At 44.5% G+C, this 18,776-nt stretch overlaps 4 protein-coding genes, 1 long non-coding RNA gene and 3 other non-coding genes across 10 annotated transcripts; 6 read left to right on the top strand and 2 right to left on the bottom strand.

Annotated features, from left to right (window-relative positions):
- The first annotated feature begins 1,743 nt into the window (after positions 1–1,743).
- Positions 1,744–3,817, top strand: LOC144708436 (uncharacterized). Its single transcript, XR_013582783.1, has 3 exons — positions 1,744–1,843; positions 2,416–3,512; positions 3,590–3,817. It is a non-coding gene; the product is annotated as an uncharacterized LOC144708436 (long non-coding RNA).
- Positions 1,878–1,965, top strand: LOC144709023 (small nucleolar RNA U31b). The gene has a single exon (XR_013582959.1). It is a non-coding gene; the product is annotated as a small nucleolar RNA U31b (small nucleolar RNA).
- Positions 2,505–2,597, top strand: LOC144709024 (small nucleolar RNA snoR31). Its single transcript, XR_013582960.1, has one exon. It is a non-coding gene; the product is annotated as a small nucleolar RNA snoR31 (small nucleolar RNA).
- Positions 2,544–4,859, bottom strand: LOC144708435 (bax inhibitor 1-like). 3 transcript variants are annotated; one of them, XM_078581756.1, is made up of 7 exons: positions 4,658–4,859; positions 3,803–3,914; positions 3,587–3,730; positions 3,424–3,472; positions 3,159–3,345; positions 2,930–3,085; positions 2,544–2,860 (listed from the first exon to the last, which is right to left on the bottom strand). In XM_078581756.1, exons 1-7 carry the CDS (start codon positions 4,763–4,765, stop codon positions 2,819–2,821), a joined length of 798 nt encoding a protein of 265 aa, XP_078437882.1. In that variant the 5' UTR covers positions 4,766–4,859; the 3' UTR covers positions 2,544–2,818. The 3 variants fall into 3 exon arrangements, with proteins under 3 accessions (XP_078437882.1, XP_078437884.1, XP_078437883.1); XM_078581758.1 differs by lacking the exon at positions 3,803–3,914 and having other exon boundaries at positions 3,424–3,509; positions 4,658–4,825; XM_078581757.1 differs by lacking the exon at positions 3,803–3,914 and having other exon boundaries at positions 3,424–3,515; positions 4,658–4,821.
- Positions 2,648–2,747, top strand: LOC144709019 (small nucleolar RNA snoR31/Z110/Z27). The gene has a single exon (XR_013582955.1). It is a non-coding gene; the product is annotated as a small nucleolar RNA snoR31/Z110/Z27 (small nucleolar RNA).
- A 2,543-nt stretch (positions 4,860–7,402) lies between the features above and the next one.
- LOC144708322 (dihydroorotate dehydrogenase (DUF3598)) lies at positions 7,403–9,693 on the top strand. Its single transcript, XM_078581565.1, has 5 exons — positions 7,403–7,826; positions 8,205–8,594; positions 8,807–8,899; positions 8,985–9,136; positions 9,209–9,693. Exons 1-5 carry the CDS (start codon positions 7,434–7,436, stop codon positions 9,657–9,659), a joined length of 1,479 nt encoding a protein of 492 aa, XP_078437691.1. The 5' UTR covers positions 7,403–7,433; the 3' UTR covers positions 9,660–9,693.
- On the bottom strand, positions 8,805–11,256 carry G3PP4 (Major facilitator superfamily protein). The gene is made up of 2 exons (XM_078581566.1): positions 10,316–11,256; positions 8,805–10,244 (listed from the first exon to the last, which is right to left on the bottom strand). Exons 1-2 carry the CDS (start codon positions 11,220–11,222, stop codon positions 9,679–9,681), a joined length of 1,473 nt encoding a protein of 490 aa, XP_078437692.1. The 5' UTR covers positions 11,223–11,256; the 3' UTR covers positions 8,805–9,678.
- An 811-nt stretch (positions 11,257–12,067) lies between these two features.
- Positions 12,068–17,535, top strand: LOC144708324 (vesicle-associated protein 2-1-like). The gene is made up of 7 exons (XM_078581567.1): positions 12,068–12,729; positions 14,219–14,289; positions 14,383–14,464; positions 14,552–14,658; positions 15,236–15,361; positions 16,854–16,928; positions 17,361–17,535. Exons 1-7 carry the CDS (start codon positions 12,654–12,656, stop codon positions 17,472–17,474), a joined length of 651 nt encoding a protein of 216 aa, XP_078437693.1. The 5' UTR covers positions 12,068–12,653; the 3' UTR covers positions 17,475–17,535.
- Positions 17,536–18,776: the final 1,241 nt, after the last annotated feature.

Below are 18,776 nucleotides of genomic sequence, written 5' to 3'. Positions count from 1 at the left end.
CATAAAATTGTGCAAATAGCATGAAATAAAGACCTAATTTAGGGTATCATCACGGCCGGTACCTGCCTGGCGTGTGCGCGAGCACAAATAGTGATAGCCGATCGGCAATGGCGTGGCAGAGCGACGCGAGTGCGGGTGCGTGTTGTGGCAAAGGCGGTTTCAGGCGTCGACATCGACAACGGCGGGCAGTGCATGGCGCGACGCAAACGTGGGGCGCCTCACGACAGTGACAGCTTCAAGCGACGACAGTGACTGCGGACCACATCACGTGAGGCTACGTGTCGGGCAATGAGTTGCAAGCGTTGAGCAATGTTATGCACACGGTGCAACGCACGATCAATGACGGTTTGATGTCATTGGTACTTCGGCGGTGAGCCCGTCTGGCAGCCCAAACACGTTGGGCAGTGCGGCTTGACGGACTCCTTAAGGGGCGACTGAACGGACGCCAGCGTGGCGAGTGCGGAGTGCACTGAGGGAGACGTGCGCTCAAGGCTACCGATGCGGTCTCGCAAGGCTTTCCGGTTTGCAATGGCAGGGTTGCGGCGGTCAGCACCCGTCGGTGCAGCAAACAGCCCTCGGTGAATCCGCAGGGATAGCTTTTGAGGTGGCAAAGGGGTCGCACAGTAATGGGCAGCTGCAATGGTGCCGCGGCATGCACCGCCTAGTTAACGTATCGCGAAGATGCACGCGAGGAGTCAAGCGACAACGTGTATGGCACGGCTTGTGAATGATGGGAACGGTTGCTCCCGGTGCATGAAGATGGCGTGCGGCCGAACGTTCGATTGGCGACGAAGACCAATAGCAGCGATAGGTTATGGCGACGGCCGGAGATGATAGTACTCCTCTTCTTCCCCTCTTCCTTCCTCTCCTTTGTTTTTCTCTCGTGAGACCTAGTCCTGAATGAGAACTTCAACCACAAAGAGAAAAAAACAAGGTATGAAGAGTTAGAGAAAAAAACAAGGTCTATGGAAAACAAGGTGCCCCCTTATATAGGAGCACGATGCCCTTACTAAGGGCATACAATCCCTTTGTAAGGGCCCAAGTGCCCTTACCAAGGGGGGGTCTTATACATAGGGACCCCCTTGTTTACAACAAAACAGAGGAGTAAACGACGATGCAATATGACGACACGAAGACGATGTGAAACACAATGAACACAAATATGGATATGACAAACACAAACACACAAATAGAGAAAATGAGCACTTGCCGATCAAAATCAAAACAACGAAAATGCAGACGTGCTTTTATCGGGGGTATTTGAACTCGGGAGTTTTCACTTGCGCCTTTGCGTGCCAGTCAGGATGTACGTGAACTGGCAGGGCCATCGATGATGATGATGGCAGCTCTGAAGACATCTCCGGTGGGGTGGGCTGGTGCACTCCATCAGAGAATAGCGAGAAAGAGAGAGAAGAGAGAGAGGGAGAGAGAGAAGAGTGAGCGAGAGCGAGAAAGAGGATGAGACAAATGAGCTACAGAGGTTGAGAAAGGGAGAAGAGAGCAAGAGAGAGATATAGAAGGGCGATATAAAGAGAGAAATAGGGAGAGAGACTGACGCGTCGTTCAAAGCACCTTCATGGGTGGGCAAGCTGCACCAGCCAAACTTCTATTTTAAAATATTATTATTTTCTGAGCATCACAATACATATTCCATCGTGGCGCCACGTGGACGCATCGTAAGTCACTAATCGGACGGCCAAAAGGGTTACACGTCCCCTCCCAAATCGGGTCGAGCCTCAGCCCTACCAAGCTCCTCTATATATACCTGACGACTGGACTTGGCTGTATCAACCCTAGTTGTTCCACGGAGGTGGTGTTCTTCATTTCTCGGATCTTCTCATCTGTAAGTGTTCTAGCCAGAGAAATTTTATGGCGCTGATCGTGATGTTTCTTATTTGTCGCCCCAGTCTTACAGGCGCCTATGGTAGCCTTATGGTGATTGACAACTTATCTACTTTCTGAATCAGCGTCGTTCTACTCTAACTCTTTTCGTTCTTCACCGATTTCTGAAATTCTAGATCTACTTCCCGATCTACTTCTGAAACCTTCCGTTTCTTGATCTACTTCTCGATCATTGTATTGTTGCCGTAGAATTTTAATTTGAAATTCTTCCGTTTTCTCGATTTATTCGGTTCATGGATTCTTATTTCGGTTTTCGATCTGTTCACTCCAGAGGCAGAAGGACTAGTGGATATGAGGATTTTATTTTCCATAGACCTTTTATCTACTGATAATCCGTGAGGATTCGAACTTACATGCACTACCATCTGATCCTTGTTCCCTTCGCCTCTCTATTTTTTTCGTTATTTATTTTAATTGTTTGATTTCAAATTGCCACTGGTATCTGATATTGCCGTCAGTTCAATGGCGCTGTATCTCGTTAATATGGCAAATAATAATACCGTCGATGAACAGGCCTTGCGACACTGGAGCTTAATTTATTCGTGAGCTACCTGTTACTATTATCCTGTTTACATCCTAATTCTTTAGCGAACAAATTTTCAGTGATAATGAAGAGGTAATCATATATCCAACACTTGACCTGAGGCCGTATCATACGTGCCAAGTGACGTAGCATTGTATACTTCTGAATCCGAAATAAAATTAGTTATTACATAAATCGGTTTTAAATAGTTAAGCCTGTCAGATCATCAGGTGATGAAAACTTTTAACAATCTTAGGACACCTTCCTACATTTCCCGTAAATCCGGGAAGTGCATGTGAATAACTCTAAGTCTGATGATGATCTGATTAACTATACTATTAACAAACGAAATATACATATTATACTCTTCATCGATCACGTACTCGATAATTATCACCTCTTCCTCCGCCTGTCTCTTTCCGTTGCGTTGTTGACCTGTATTGGTGACTGAAATAATTAGTATTTACTGTCCAAATAATTGTAAAAATCAGGAAAAGCACTCACCAAATTCGTGATCATTCGAATGAAAACCCCACAGAAATCCACAAACAGCAAAAGGCAATCTAAAATGTAGTCGCGGCCGCCGCTTGCGGCTCTTTCGATCATTAACTGCGTGTCGAACACTATGTATCCAAGAAACAGAAGCAATCCGAAGTAAATCTGCCACAAAATTAAGATCAGCTGTTTGATCTACTCTAATAAACATTACTCAATAAATTAAAATCGTTCTTGCCTCGGCATTGAAATGTGCAGTAGATCCGCCAAAGATCGAAGAAGTGAGATGTAACCATAGAAGTATAGTTAATCCAGAACTTAATAGACCGCCGAGGAAGAGCAATTGCCGCCGCTTGGCCACCATCGCCGTTGCAGAAAAGCAACCAAATGCAAATCCGCTTCCTATGAGGGCCGTCACTATAGTTCTATGACCAGTTTAACAAATTGATCGTTAATTGTTCTTGATGTAATCATAGATTTTTCGCATGGATCGAGAATCAAACCTTGGATTTATGTCAAGAACGAGACCGATTAGTGCACCGATTGTTGCACCTTGCAGAAGAGAAGTAGCCAGCAGAAGATTAAACCGCCGGTTCTGCGAAATTTGAAAACGTGATGAGATGAAATGAATTTGTTTTTGAGGAAGGATTGAGATCTGGAACTTACGAGATCTGATGCAGGAGTAAGTAGGATCCAAGTTACAGGTGCCAAACTTGATATGGCGGTTATCGCACCGCCAATGTTGTAGAGGATGTGGAGATACGCCCCCCCAGCGGAAGCGGCAACAGCGAGGCACAGCGTGAGGTACACCTGAAGTTCATGTTCTTCCTGTTAGTGAGTCGTTCTTGGCGAGAAATTAACGCTGAAAAGGAAGGAGTATACGATTTGGCGTCGACACTGGAATTGTTTGCGGTTGATTCGAGGAAATATATGATCTGGAGAAATAGCGGAGTATACGATCGTCCGTTGACACTTGAATTGATTGCGGTTGATTCTAGGAATGCAAACGTGAGAATTAGAGAAATAGCGGAGTATACGATCGTCCGTTGACACTTGAATTGTTTGCGGTTGATTCTAGGAATGCAAACGTAAGAAGTAGAGAAATAGCGGAGTATACGATCAACCGTAGACACAAATTGTTTGCGGTTGATTCTAGGAATGCAAACGCAAGAATTAGAGAAATAGCGGAGTATACGATCGACCGTAGACACTAGAATTGTTTGCGGTTGATTCTAGGAACGCAAACGTAAGAATTAGAGAAATAACGGAGTATACGATCGACCGTAGACACTAGAATTGTTTGCGGTTGATTCTAGGAACGCAAACGTAAGAATTAGAGAAATAGCGGAGTATACGATCGACCGTAGACACTAGAATTGTTCGCGGTTGATTCTAGGAACGCAAACGTAAGAATTAGAGAAATAGCGGAGTATACGATCGACCGTAGACACTAGAATTGTTTGCGGTTGATTCTAGGAACGCAAACGTAAGAATTAGAGAAATAGCGGAATCGTCAATTAAATTTTCCGACGACAAGAAATCAGACAGCGGTCTCACCAACTCAGGTTCTTAATTCCAATAATTCATGACGAAAAGGAATTTCCGATTAAGCGTTTGGCAGTAGAACTGTTTTCGACGGAAATCAAGAACGGATCTGGAAAACTTGCGAAGCAGATCTTTGATGAAAATTTTCTGACAAGAAAGTTCTCGCGATCAAGGAAAAGACGATGATCTGACCAATTTGAGGTGATTCTGCACCGAGGTGGTGATCGGACCGAAGTTCTTCAGAGATTCATAGCTCCAGCTGGAGCTGCTGAAAACCTCCGACTGAAACAAGGAATCCATCACTCCAGAGTTTCTCTTCCGAGTTCCTCGAGATCGCCGATTCCCAAAGGGGGCAAATTTAAATAGGAGTGCGCGGCCGAGAACCAATCGCAGCCGGACACATGGACGCCTGGATCATTCCAAGCTTATCCTCCTTGACCTCCCTGTCGTCCGGAGTTCTTGCCAGTTGCCAGCTTAACGGCCGACATAAATACTTTAAATGAATTAAAATAATGTCCTTATTTTCCCATGTCAACGGCGTCACGTCAACGGCATCCGCCCTCTCGTTGACTTTAATTTTGAATGATGGATGACGTTGACGCCAATGAAATCACAATAGTGGTGTTTTCACAATTGTGGTGTTTCCATCTACAATGGTTTTAGCGTCATCCATATGCGGAGTCCTGGTCTCTATCGAGCCTGTTGCCACTTGTCATGGGTGTTTTCCAAGTATACTTCTGCAAGTGTTTACTCTCAACACATCCTTCCAAGGTGGAAATTCTAGTATTTCATAATGTGCATGTTCCTGTGGCACAGATGAGTATAGTTGTGTATATAGCAACGGCCATAAACAGGTCCTTGTTCCCACTAACAAAACATCGCATTTATCTTCGCTTTTCCGGAACCGGTACAGAAATTAGTGCTTTTACTACGTTGCTTACCTTAGTTACCAGGGGGTTTCCGGGAAGACCTGTCCGTTTCGTTATTACAACCTTCTTTCTTAATGTCAAAGACCAGAAGCTAGGTGCAAATTATTATTTTTTCTCGATTCTTAACAGCGATGGCTATTCTTTCAAGTCTTTAGGTAGCACCACCAGATTTTCAACGGATGAATTTTTTGTGCGATATGGCATCCAAGGCCAATACATCATCATGTATTGTTCAATACATCCAAGGCAAATACATCAGCATGTTTTGTTCAACATGATGAAGAACCGTCCCGTACACTTCAGTGCACTACAATACACAGTACATGGAAGTAACCGTCATTGCTGTTGTGTTGATGTTGACGGAGGCATGATGCAGGATGACTAGGACTCAACTAGGGATGGACAAAACATACCACAAATCAATGAGATCAACTTCGGACATTTATATCCGGCGAAAATGTTGATGTTGCAGCCCCTTTTCTCGATCAAGGGCGGGAGGACTGTCTCACAACCACTGCAGTGAAAACAAAGCTCCAAATCTAATATCTCGAAAACACTGGATAAAATAATGCGAATCACTAGAGAGCGAAGGGTGGACCTTTAGCGCCCCCGTAGTGCGAGAGGGCAAAGCTGATGTCATTGGCGCATCGTTGGAGGGAGCGAATAATGTCCACTTAAACAGGGTGATGCGGATCCAAGTGAGCTTCAGTTGGCGGGGGATCAAAGGGGGAGTCGCCTCCTTGCGGGGTTCCAGGCAGTACACCGAAACCTAAACGGTAAACGGGGCGTGCGATTGTAGGACCACAAGGTGAGGGTGACGTTTCTGAAGCATGCGATGACGGCACACGGCGGGCACGATGTGCAGTGGTCGCACGGGCAGGCGTTGCACGTAGTGGCTGCTCGGGCGGGCACGCTGCGCGGTGGCTGTGCAGGCAAGCGTGGCGCGCAGTGGCCATGCGGGTGGGCGCGATGCGCAGTGGCTGCGCGGGTGGGCGTGGTGGCTACGGGCAGGAAGTTCTCCTCTCAACGGCAACAATGGTAGCAGACGGCAGCGGCGGCACAGAAGAGATTAGGGTAATTTTTTTTAGAAGAAAAGTTCAATTCCAAAGAGTATCACCTAAGCAGTCCAATACAGCATTGATCTATGTATAGGCTTTTGAGGAAAGAGAAAACTTTAAATAACTGTGAAATTCAAATCTAATTTTAAATGACGCTCAGATTTCAAGTCTGAAGTTGACGTTGGCGATGTGTCATGACACGAGACTTCTCATGCGGTAATGGTGTCACGTCTGGTGATAGTGCGTGGTTTTGTGTTCGCCATCAAGGCAATTGCCAACTAAGTCTGCAATTAGGGTTATCCACAATCACACAGTCTGCAGGTGTTAGTTCCGTTTCCATTCAAGGTACTACAAGTAAAGTACCGAATCGTCCGAGACATGGACGGTGGACGGGACGGGACGAATATTGCCCCATCCGATGTCCAAAAACAGTGCTGGGACGTGGACGGGACGGTATTTTTTTTCGAGTGGGTGAAATCCGTCCTGTCCGGAGATCATGGGATGAATTTCCGTCCTGATTTTTGTCTAACCTCGTGGGCGAAACGATTTTTCTGTCTTGGGACAAAAAGCCATCCCGTCTGCTTCCCTGCACTCTCTAGTTCTGGATCGTGTGGGACGTGGACGATGGACGTCCGGAATCAGTGCAGTGACGCGGACAAGATGGTTTTTTCGTCCGAGACCTTCGGATGTGACGAGTTTTTGTCCAAGTAGACGAAAACCGTCCCGTCCGGAGGTCTTGGGATGAATTTCCGTCTATCCTCGTAGACGGGATAATTTTTTCATCCTGGGACGAAAAAAACCGTCCTGTCCGCGTCCCTGCACTGTTGTCTAGAAGAGAACGATGGCCGATGAGGAAACAGCGATGACGGAACGGACGACGTTATAAGGAGGACCGAACGGATAACGAGAATTCCCAGAACGGACTCCTATATAATCCTCTCTTGAAGAGCTGAGTCTGAGAGCTCGTCTTCACTCTTCAGAATGCAAGCTCTGTGCGTGGACGGAGGCTATGGAGGGCTCCAGAGATGGAATTTCCAGGAGCTCAGGCAGCAATTTCCTCGTCTTCTTCCCGTCCTCGCTCGCCGGGGGAAGCTTCTCCTCTCCTGCCGCGGCGATGGCGGCAGAGCGAGATCAAGAGGGAAGAACAGCGGTAATGGCGATCTTCAGCGGCCGAGGGGGAAGGAGAACGTGTGGAGCGTCGACAATGAACTCGCGGAGAAGGCGGCGGAAGCCGAGAAGCCGGCGAGAACTAGGCGGAGAACGAGGGCCGGGAAGGGGCCGAGGAGGAGGGGTTCTTCTTCTTCTTCTTCGTCGTCGAGGTGCTTGGTTTCTGCGGCCATGTTGATGGAGGTTGAGGCCGTGCTCCAGACGCAGGTCTGTTTGGATTAGGTTTTTGCTTCCGATTTTGGTGCGAATTTCTCTTCTTTCCGGCCGATTTCATTTTTTTCCCCTCTTTGTGATCGAATTTCTCTTGATTAAAGTTCGATTTTGAGTCCTGCTTTACTGTCGATCAAATTCTCGGCTGAATTTGTCGTTTCAATCTCCAGTTAATCGCGTTTGGTGCTCAGTCCTGATTAAGCGATCGGTCGGCTTACTCAATTTACGATCGGAGCGAATCTAGATTCCGTCCAAATTTTTTCCGCAACAGCTTCCGTTCAAATTCCTCGTGATTTCCGTTCAATTGCGAACACTATTCGATCTTTGAATATTTCATCAATCCGCCAAGTTCATTTAGGGTGGAATTTCTCGCAGGAACCTGTGATCATACCTCTCTGGAACACCTTCGCGAGCAGCGTGAGCGGGATCTGGAAGGGAGTCGGGGCCGTATTCTCTCCGATTTCTGGAGAAATGGAGCCGATTGGGATCAGCAACAAGGGCGAGAATCTCTACGATTGCTACGTACGGTCTCGAGTCGAAGAAATTTTCTCCGAGGGAAGGGTTGCGGAGGTCACACGGAAGACGAACTGGGTTTCTCTGAATTCCCTCGGAGAGATTGGAAAATCTTCCCGGCGGAGTGGATCTTCCATGTCTGTTCATCCAAAATCTGATGATTTTCCGAGCTTCGAGTCTTTCGATCTGGCCGGCGCCGAAGTCATGGAAGAAGATCATCTCCGCGAGCAACCTGGTCTTGTTTTTTTTGAGGTTAGCACTCCCTCTAATCATCTAATTACATCGCTTAATTATGTTCCCATCGAAGTTTTTCCTTTAAATGAAAAAAATGATGAATTTGCTCGAACCTATTATCAACCATAATCATGATTAAGACTACTATTTTTGACGAAATCGATTGATCAATCTTGTGAATTTTCAATGTTGTCATAATTTAGTAAAACATCGGTTCTTGGGATTCATAGGACGGATCTTATTCCAATGGGCCGGCAGAGATACCCGTCGGGGAGTACGACGAGTCAAAATACTTCCTCTGCCCTACTTTCAAGTTCGAGCAGGTAAATCTACTCTTTTAATATAAAATTTCCCCAATTGGACTTGGGCGTTGACTTTCTGGATACGTTGACTTGTGGCGCTGACCAGTGCTTGGTCAAAGGTTGCCACAAGCGGCTTCGCGTCGTCCACACGATCGAGTTCAGCCAAGGGGGAGCCGACGTTCAGATCATAAGAGTCTCAGTCTTTGAGGAGCAGTGGGACAACGCAGTCAACCTCGACGACGACGCTGTTGACCAGAGGTGAATTTGTCTTCGGTCATCTCTTTAGTTTCCATATAATTGTATAAAGTCAACGCTAGAGCAACTGGTCAGCGCTCGGCCTCTCGACGTCAAACCCTTCTCACGGCGGGAGCGGACGCGGCCAACCGACCTCGCCGGAGCGTGGAAGGTGTTCGAGCTCAGCTCGACCCCCGTCTTTGACAATGGCGGCAGCAGCAGCAGCAGCAGCAGCAGCGGGCCGTCGAGCCTGTACCTCTGCATGGAGACGCTCAAGAAGAGGAGCCTCCCCGAGAGCCCGATCCATTTCGGCGAAGAAGAGGCCTTTGACCAGCATGACGTCACCGTGCTGTGGCTCCCGGGCGGCGTGACGGCTTATGTGGACGTCCTCCCCGATGGCGTTCTCTGCATCGGTGTCGGCTGGTACTCCGACGAGGGGATCAACCTTGTCATGGAGCGAGACTACGGGCCTGACGGCAAGCTCAAGGAGGTCCGTTCCAAGACGGAGCTCAAGCGCCGCTGGTCTCCTGACGTTGACTTAGTTTGACCCCAGGACTATAATTCTATTATGAGATTGACGACCCCAGGAGTGGCTCTGCCGGCGCAGGTCCGTGGCGGGGACGGTGGCTGATCATCTCTGAGATCTCGGCCTTGACCAAGAAGACCAGCAGAGCGCCGGCGGCGGCGGCGCTGGCGGCGAGCATGGTGAACACCTGGCCCCAGCCGCGGGTCGACAGAACGCCAGTCAGAAGGGGGCCAAGCGCCGCCCCGGCGGAGCCCGTGCCGTCGATGATGGCGGCGACCGTGGCCAGAGCGCGGGCGTCGCCGTTGACTGACGGATGGGTCCCGAGGTCGGCAGAGACCGCCGTCGTTATAAGGGAGTATGGGCCGTTGACCAATGAGCCAGCGATCAACATGAGGACGACATTGGTTGCCTTGGAGGCGCCTCCATAGCTCCGGTACGCGAACAAGGCGGGCACGGAGAGGAACATGAATCCGGCGGCGGTCGTCGCCCTGGCGTTGACCCGGTCAGAGATATACCCCGCCAGCACACCACCCACAATCCCCCCAACATCAAACACCGTCGACAACATTCCTGCCGTTCTGACCGACATCCGCTCCCCTCCAATCTCTGCACCAAGGTCAATAGTCAACGGTCACCGGTCAAGGGTCAAAATCAAAGAGAAGGAGGCAGAAGAAGACCTGTCTGGTTGAGGTAGAAGGGGAGCCAGTACATGAAGGTGTAGGCGACGAGCTTGGCGAAGAAGAGGCAGAGGGCGAACGGAAGCACGCCGGGGATCCGGGAGGCGGCGACGAGGCCGACAGCGGATGGCGACGGCGACGGCGAGGCGGACGGGGCTCGGTGAGGGCTGGGGAGGCCAAAGTCTTCAGGGTAGGCGGGGAGGAAGAGGAAGACGACGACGCCAGCCATGGCAATTAGCGCACCAGGGAGGAGGAAGGACCAGCCCCAGCCATAATCAAGCACAGAAGCGGCTAAAACGGAGCCAAGTATGTTGCCAACGGAAGTATGCGCGTTCCAAACCCCCATGATCAGCCCCCTCTTCCTCTTCCCGAACCAATTCCCCACCACCGCCACCACCGACGGCCACCCCGTCGCCTGGAACAGCCCCGCCATGGCCTGAACCGCAAAGTAAAATCCGAACCGGTGGACATTCCAGAAGCTTCCGAGGCCGAACAACGCCACGAAGAAGCCGCTCCCCACCATCCCCCCTGCCAGGAACACGCGAAGATCGAGGCTGTCGCCGAGATGCCCCGCCACGTACATTCCCAGCGAGTAGAACACGAGGAAGGCCAGATCAATCTCGCCGAGCTTCACCGTGCCGTCTTCGCGATCGAACGGCGGCCAGCCGGTCGTTGAGGTTTGATCGGACGGCGGATCGGGGTGGAGGACGCTCTTCACGATGCTCGGCGGCTTGCGGGAGGCGTGGAAGCAGGCGTAGGCGAGGAAGGTGAGGAGGAGAACCAGGTATTTGAATTTCTTCTTCCGCTGCTTCGTCTTCGCCTCTGGATCGCCGCCATGGCCGGAAATCGAGCTTTCTCCGCCGAATCGGCTGAGGAATTTCAGCCCTGGAGGCCCTCCCGGTCTCATCTTCTTCCTCCGACCTCGGCCTGATCGAAGAACCGGAGAGAGTAAGGGGAGAGAGACGGGGAGAGGGAACGTTTTTACGTGGAGAAGGGGCCGATGGAAGGGTGACGTGGCGGGTTTTGAGGTCGCCACGAGGTGGATTCTTGGCCGTCCGATGAGGGTGAGGGGGTGGACGTGGCGGTGGATCTGTTCACTCCTGGGCCGTGGGGTTTTGGTTTCTGGATAAATAAATATATATGGGTTGATTTTTTTTGGTTATTGAGGAGTTATTTTTGGTTTTTCCTAATTTAGTTGGTTAGCCAACGGTAGAGAGAGAGAGAGAGATAATAATAGAGGGATACGAGAGACTGAGAGAGAAAAAAGAGAGGAGAGAAGAAAAAATAGAGATATCTCGTATCTCTCTCTCACCTGTCTGTTGTCTCTCTCGATGTCTCGTATCTCTCTCTCCTGTCTGTTGTCTCTTTCGGTCTCTCGTATCTCTCTCTCCTCTCTGTTGTCTCTCTTAGTGTCTCGTATCTCTGTCTTTCCTCTGTTGTCTCTCTCGGTCTCTTGTATCTCTCTCTCTCTCTCCTATCTGTTGTCTCTCTTAGTCTCTCGTATCTCTCTCTCCTCTTGTTGTCTCTCGCGTCTCTCTATCGTCCCTGTTCTCTCTCTAAGTCGCTTGCATCTCTCTCTCCTCTCTGTTGTCTCTCGTATCTCTCTTTCCTCTCTGAATTTCTCTCTTCTCTCTGTCGTCTCTCGTTTTTCTCTCTCTTTTTCTCCTCTCTGTTGTCTCTCGTATCTCTCTCTCCTCTCTGTTGTCTCTCATATATATATATATATATATATCTCTTTTCTCTGTCGTCTCTCGTTTCTCTCTCTCTCTCTGTTCTCTCTCTGTTGTCTCTTCAATCTCTCTCTCCTCTGTTGTCTCTTGTATCTCTCCTCTGTTGTCTCTTGTATCTCTTCGCTCTGTTGTCTCTCGTATCTCTTTCCTCTCTGTTGTCTCTCGTACCTCTCTCTCCTCTCTGTCGTCTCTCGCATCTCTCTCTCCTCTCTGTTGTCTCTCTCAGTCTCTCATATCTGCCTCTCCTATCTCTCTCTCCTCCATCTTTCTCCTGCCTGTTCTCTCTCTCTTTCTCCCTTGTCTGTTCTCAATTCTCTCTATCCCCTCTGTCTCTCTCATCTCTCCCTCCTTTCTCATCCCTCTCTCTTTCCTCTCCGTATCTCTCTTCTCTCTCTTCCTCTCGAGTCTCTCTTCTCCCTTCTCAATTTTCTCTGATCTCTTTCTGTCTCCCAGCTCCTCTCTCTTTCAAGAAGACTTCTTTCTCTCTCTCTCTCTATACTGTTCTTGCATTTCTGTCTCCCAACTCCTCTCTCTTTCAAGAAGAATTCTTTATCTATCTCTCTAAATCAACATACTGTTCTTGCATTTGTGTTCTTGATTCCATCGTAATGGCAACGGAAACGAACGGCGAGTGCAACGGCGGCCGCCTCTTCTCTCTCTATCCCTCCGAGCTAACATTCGAACGTAAGATTCTATCTCTTTCTTGATATCTAAATCAAATCTCAATCTTGATGTTATCATCTCATCGCAGTTAATATTTCATTTTTTTGTTTAATTTTTCTCTAAATCCACGTTTGCTGCGCAACCCTGTTGAAATTCCTTACGTTGCGTACCATTTTTTTAAATTTATTTCCTTGAATTATTCAAGCAGTGAAGATCATGGCTTCCCGTCATAAAAACCCAATAAATTCGTTTACTCTCCTTAAAAAATACTAAAAAACTGTTCTCTTCTCACTCTATTCCCCCGATCTAACATTCGAACGTAACATTCTATCTCTTTCATGATATCTTAATCAAACCTCAATCTTGATGTTATCATCTCGTCGCAGTTAATATTTTATTTGTTTTTCCTTTTCCCCCCTTGATCTCCGTTGTATACCATTTATTTCTTTCTCCTATAATCCTCTTGCATTTTTATTTATTTCCTTCGTGAATTATTTAAGCAGTAAATATCATGGAGTCCTGTCCTAAAACCCAACAAATTCATTTACTCTACTTAAAAACAGTAAAAATGAATATGTTCTATTGCTCTCTTGCATTTTTATATATTTCCGTCGTGAATTATTCAAGATGTGAAGATCACGGATTCCTATCCTAAAAATCTAATAAATTCATTTACTCTTCTTAAAAAATATATTCAAGAAGTGTTCTATTCTCTATCAGACGAGCCAGATAAGTCGTCTTCCTCCTATATTTCTCTTGCATTTTTATATATTTCCTTTGTGAATTATTCAAGCAATAAATATCATGGATTCCTGTCCGAAAAAACCAATAAATTCATTTACTCTCCTTAAAAACAGTAAACATGAGTCTGTTCTATTTCTCTTGCATTTTTTTATATATCCTTAGTGAATTATTCAGGAAGAAAAGGTCAGGATTCCTACCCTAAAAACCCAGTAAATTAATTTACTCTCCTTAAAAACAGTAAAAATGAATCTGTTCTGTTTCTCTTGCATTTTTATATATCTCCTTCGCGAATTATTCAGGAAGGAAAGATCAGGATTCCTGCCCTAAAAACCCAATAAACTCATTTACTCTCCTTAAAAACAGTAAACATGAATCTGTTCTATTTCTCTTGCATTTTTATATATATCCTTAGTGAATTATTCGGGAAGAAAAGATCAGGATTCCTGCCCTAAAAACCCAATAAATTCATTTACTCTCCTTAAAAACAGTAAAAATGTATCTGTTCTGTTTCTCTTGCATTTTTATATATCTCCTTCGCGAATTATTCAGGAAGGAAAGATCAGGATTCCTGCCCTAAAAACCCAATAAATTCATTTACTCTCCTTAAAAACAGTAAAAATGTATCTGTTCTGTTTCTCTTGCATTTTTATATATCTCCTTCGCGAATTATTCAGGAAGAAAAGATCAGGATTCCTGCCCTAAAAACCCAATAAACTCATTTACTCTCCTTAAAAAAAAATAAAAAACCGGTTCTATTCTCTATCAGCCGAGCCAGGAAAGTCGTCCTCCTGCGATATCAAGGTCGTCAACACCACTGAGCACTACGTTGCGTTCAAGGTATTTCCTTTTCTACCCAATTTAAACGTCCAAAACTTTAGAAAACATATTAGCGAAAAATACTTTATAAACTGTATGGAATGAACTTTGAAGGTGAAAACAACGGCTCCGAGGAAGTATTTCGTGAGACCCAACAAAGGGGTGGTGCAGCCGTGGGACTCCCAAACAATCCAAAGTATGTTCTTATTAAATTTCTGAGATTTTTTTTTAAGGGGATTGTCTTTGATAATTTAGTGAACGCGAGGTTTTCCTTGATTTGCAGTAATTCATCAAGCTGCGGAGAGGTTCCCTGACGACAAGGACAAGTTCCTCGTTCTTAGCACAGTCGTGGGGCCGACGGTGGATTTTGATGAACTTCCCCCAAACACTGTGAGGGTCTTAACACACATCGTCGCCATCTTCGTTCATATCATGATTATCTGATTTTTCTTCTTCTATTTCTTCTTGTTCTTAATCTTCTTGAACTTCTTCTTCTTGATCGTCTTCTGCCATTTGTTCTTTATCTTATTTTCTTATTATTCTTTTTTCTTGTTTTTGTTGTTAATCTGATTATCATTCTTCGTTTTTCTCTTCTTTTTCTCATCTTCCTTTTGTTGTTGTTGTCGTTCTTCTTATTCATATTGTTTACCTGATTATTCTTCTTCTTCTTTCTCTTCTCTTTTTCTCGACTTTCTTTTGTTGTTGTTGTTGTTCTTCTTCTTCTTACTATTTATATTTTTAATGTGATTATCTTTTTCTTCTTTCTCTTCTTCTTATTATTCTTCCTCTACTTTTTCATCATCTTCTTCTCATCTTCCTTTTCTTCTTGTTGTTTTTTTTTATAACTATTTTTCTTCTGATTCGTATTGTTCATCGTCTTCTTATTCTTGTTGATCTTGTTCCTATTCTCCTTCCCATCTTGTCTCACACCTGAACTTTGGTAACGCAAATTCAACTTTCTGAACAGTTCAACGGCGGTCGACGTATAGAAGAGCAGAAACTAGGCGTGGTGTGCAAGGGACGAACGCCGCGAGACGTTGAGCCCGTCTTCGCCACGAATCCTTTCTCGAGTAGGAATCCCGATTCCTCCGTGGTAAGTGGGTTTTCGTAGTCTTATTGGGAGAGACAAAGATATAGAGAATATATATAGATAAATATATAGATAGATAGAGAGAAAGATAGATAGATAAGAGAGAGAGAGAGGTAAATAGATAGATAGAAAGAGAGAGAGAGAGAGATAAATAGATAGATAAATAAATAGAAAGAGAAAGAGAGAGATAAATAGATAGATAGATGATAAATAGAAAGATAAAGAGAAAGATAAATTGATAGAAATATAGAGATAAATAGATATATAGATAGATAGAGAAAGAGAGAGATACGTAGATAGAAATAGAGAGATAAATAGATAGATAGAGAAAGAGAGATAAATTGCTTGCGAGAGATGCAGAGACAGAGACAGAGAGAGAGAAAGATGTATATAGATAGAGTGAGAGAGATATAAATAGATAAAGAGAATATATAAATAAATAGAGAGAAATATATAGATAGAAAGAGAGAGAGATAAATAGATAGATAGATAGAGAGAGAAAGAGAGATAAAGAGACAGACACACAGAGAGAGAAAGAAGGAGAGATAGATTGACAGAGAGAGAGAAAGAGAGATAGATAAAGAGAGCTAGACAGAGAGAGATATAGAGAGACCCAGAGAGAGACAGAAAGAGAGAAAGAGAGATAGATAGATATAGAGAGATACAGAGAGATATATAGATAAAGAGAGATAGATAGACAGAGAGAGAGAAAGAGAAATAGATTGATAAATAGAGATAGGCAGACAGAGAGATACAGAACAGATAGACAGAGAGAGATACAGAGGGATAGATAGACAGAGAGATATATAGAAAGAGAGATAGATAGACAGAGAGAGATACAGAGAGGTGGATTGACAGAGAGAGATACAGAGAGATAGATAGACAGAGAGAGATACAGAGAGATAGATAGACAGAGAAAGATACAGAGAGATAGATAAACAGAGAGAGATACAGAGAGATAGATAAAAAGAGACAGATAGATAGATAGAAAGAGAGAGAGAGAGAGAGAGAGAGAGAGAGAGAGAGAGAGAGAGAGAGAGAGAGAGAGAGGGAGAGAGAGAGGGAGAGAGAGAGAGAGAGAGAGAGAGAGAGAGAGAGAGAGAGAGAGAGAGAGAGAGAGAGAGAGAGAGAGAGAGAGAGAGAGAGAGAGAGAGAGAGAGAGAGAGAGAGAGAGAGAGAGAGAGAGAGAGAGAGAGAGAGAGAGAGAGAGAGAGAGAGAGAGAGAGAGAGAGAGAGAGAGAGAGAGAGAGAGAAAGAAAAAGAGAGAGAAAAAGAGAAAGAGAGAGAGAGAGAGAGAGAGAGAGAGAGAGAGAGAGAGAGAGAGAGAGAGAGAGAGAGAGAGAGAGAGAGAAGAAGAACAATAACAACAACAATTAGAAAAGGAAGAAGAAGAACAACAAAAATAAGAAAATGAAGATAATAAAAAAGAAAAGGAAGATGAGGGAATAGTGCACGTCACCTGTCTTTTACTTATTTAGATTTATTCTTTTTGCAGATCGATTTGGAGCGTCGCCTGAAGGAGGAGTTGGATGCCGCCCTTGGTTACAATCAGCAGCTGAGAAGAGAACTGGTAAGGAAACGTTCATCCACTATAAACTTTTGACGCGTTACTGATATATTCTGCTACATATTTCATTTTTTAAACTTCTAAATCTTCAGAGTCAAAGTTTGTAGACTCTCTTAAAGAATTAGTGATTCAACCTTGGTGCTTTTAGCAACCTTTGCAGATGTATTCTGCTACATGTTTCAAAATTTATGCCTATAATTCTTTAGAATCAAAGTTTTTCGTCTCTTTGAAAGAATTATTGAATCACTCTTACCTTCCACTGACCATGACCCAGACTAGAAACAAGGTCCCATTTCTGGAATTTCTAATGTGGCTTTGTGCAAGTTATCTGGGTTATTCTCTAATGGAGAAATCCCCCACTTCTTGCAACGTTAAAATTTCATATGTAAGTGACTATCACGCTTTGATAACCGAGACCATCGTTCGTATTTGCAGGATGAGGTGAAAAATGCTCGCCGGAAGAATGAAGGATTCTCCTTTCAATTTGCTGTCTTAGTTGGTTTTGTCAGCTTGATGATGGGCTTGATTTTGAATCTTCTTTCAACGTAGTGCTGATCGAAGGCAGGCAAATGGGATATCTTTAGTGTATTTTTTGATGTTGTTCTGAGACTACCCCCATATAAAAATCAATCATTAAAATTTGTACTTACTTTCCTGGTAAACAATTAAAGCCTACGCTGTTATAAAAATACTACATAATAAGTAGGTTGGTCTGGCTCTTTTCTTTTACGTGAGGCCTTACGGTTCATAATATTGAAGGATACGGTAGGCATTATCCAAAATCATAATCTTTGGCATAAAGATTTGTCAACTCATTGTATTTTGTTTTATGTGCCTCATCAATTACATGTAATATATATTCATATTAAATATTTTTCAAATCTCATTTCCTTGAAAATATAATTACTCCAGGCACTTTTAATTAATTTATATTTTTGATTTGATTTTCCATCAATTATATGTATAGTGTAGTTTAATGATGCAACACTTATCTATGGTCCTTATAACCCGACATTAGGTTTTCAAGTGACCAGGGCTGTATGTTAGTTTAAGCTCGCTAGTGTAAAGGTGTTGAAAATATTAGAGTCTTAGTTCACCAGAAATATGTCACTGTTCCCTTTGAAAACACAATCAGGATCACATTGGACTATATGTTCATCGAGGGGAGGTCTAGACTCCATGCAAAAATGGGGACGACACCACATGTTTCCCTTACCACTGAAAAATGTACCTCTAAATATCAGGTTTCCTCTTGGGAATCACAGTGCATTGGATGTAGAAGCGGACCGTGTGTGGGTATATTTTAAGCTTTGAAGCATTTGTTGCCATAAAAATTAGGGAGATGATGGGGAACGTCTTGGTGAAACTCGTACATGACTTTGACCTAACAAACAAGGTACACTGCACATACAATGATTATTTCATAAATTCATAACATTAATTAACATCCTTGTTTCTCTATCATCCATATGTATTGATGGAATAATTCATGTCTTGCTAACAAATTGCACATTCTACATTTCATTTAGCATTCAACAACATTAATAAAAGACATTATGATGCACGTGCAATGCTTATAATAAAATCCAATGCTATGTGAAATGATAAGTGAATTATGATGATCTTGGTTAAAGACATTCCATTACTTATTGTTAAACACATTCCAGAAATTCCTATCTGTAAGATGTTTGAGAAAGATTTAAAAATATCTAGAAAATAATAGCCCAATCTACTCCTCTTATGACAAAGGCACTTGATCGAATAACCATTCATATCAAGACACCACATATATATCATGAGTGCTCTTTACTGAAGGAGTTCTTTAAATTGATTGTTATGAAACTCTAGGTG

This window comes from Wolffia australiana, chromosome 10, assembly GCF_029677425.1.
Source record: "Wolffia australiana isolate 7733 chromosome 10, ASM2967742v1".
Taxonomy (NCBI): domain Eukaryota; kingdom Viridiplantae; phylum Streptophyta; class Magnoliopsida; order Alismatales; family Araceae; genus Wolffia; species Wolffia australiana.
The sequence above is the reverse complement of the archived record's forward strand: the minus strand, read 5'-3'. Positions and strand labels throughout refer to the sequence as shown.

Coding starts and splice junctions, on each gene's coding strand:
- G3PP4 (XM_078581566.1), bottom strand. CDS start 11,222: ATGAGACCGGGAGGGCCTCCAGGGCTGAAATTCCTCAGCCGATTCGGC. Junction 10,245..10,315: donor CTTCTACCTCAACCAGACAG/GTCTTCTTCTGC, acceptor ACCTTGGTGCAG/AGATTGGAGGGGAGCGGATG.
- LOC144708322 (XM_078581565.1), top strand. CDS start 7,434: ATGCAAGCTCTGTGCGTGGACGGAGGCTATGGAGGGCTCCAGAGATGG. Junction 8,900..8,984: donor CTACTTTCAAGTTCGAGCAG/GTAAATCTACTC, acceptor GGCGCTGACCAG/TGCTTGGTCAAAGGTTGCCA. Junction 9,137..9,208: donor GACGACGCTGTTGACCAGAG/GTGAATTTGTCT, acceptor GCAACTGGTCAG/CGCTCGGCCTCTCGACGTCA.
- LOC144708435 (XM_078581756.1), bottom strand. CDS start 4,765: ATGGATTCCTTGTTTCAGTCGGAGGTTTTCAGCAGCTCCAGCTGGAGC. Junction 3,915..4,657: donor TGCAGAATCACCTCAAATTG/GTCAGATCATCG, acceptor TTGCATTCCTAG/AATCAACCGCAATCAATTCA. Junction 2,861..2,929: donor TTCGAATGATCACGAATTTG/GTGAGTGCTTTT, acceptor TCACCAATACAG/GTCAACAACGCAACGGAAAG.
- LOC144708324 (XM_078581567.1), top strand. CDS start 12,654: ATGGCAACGGAAACGAACGGCGAGTGCAACGGCGGCCGCCTCTTCTCT. Junction 14,465..14,551: donor GGACTCCCAAACAATCCAAA/GTATGTTCTTAT, acceptor CTTGATTTGCAG/TAATTCATCAAGCTGCGGAG. Junction 16,929..17,360: donor AGCAGCTGAGAAGAGAACTG/GTAAGGAAACGT, acceptor TCGTATTTGCAG/GATGAGGTGAAAAATGCTCG.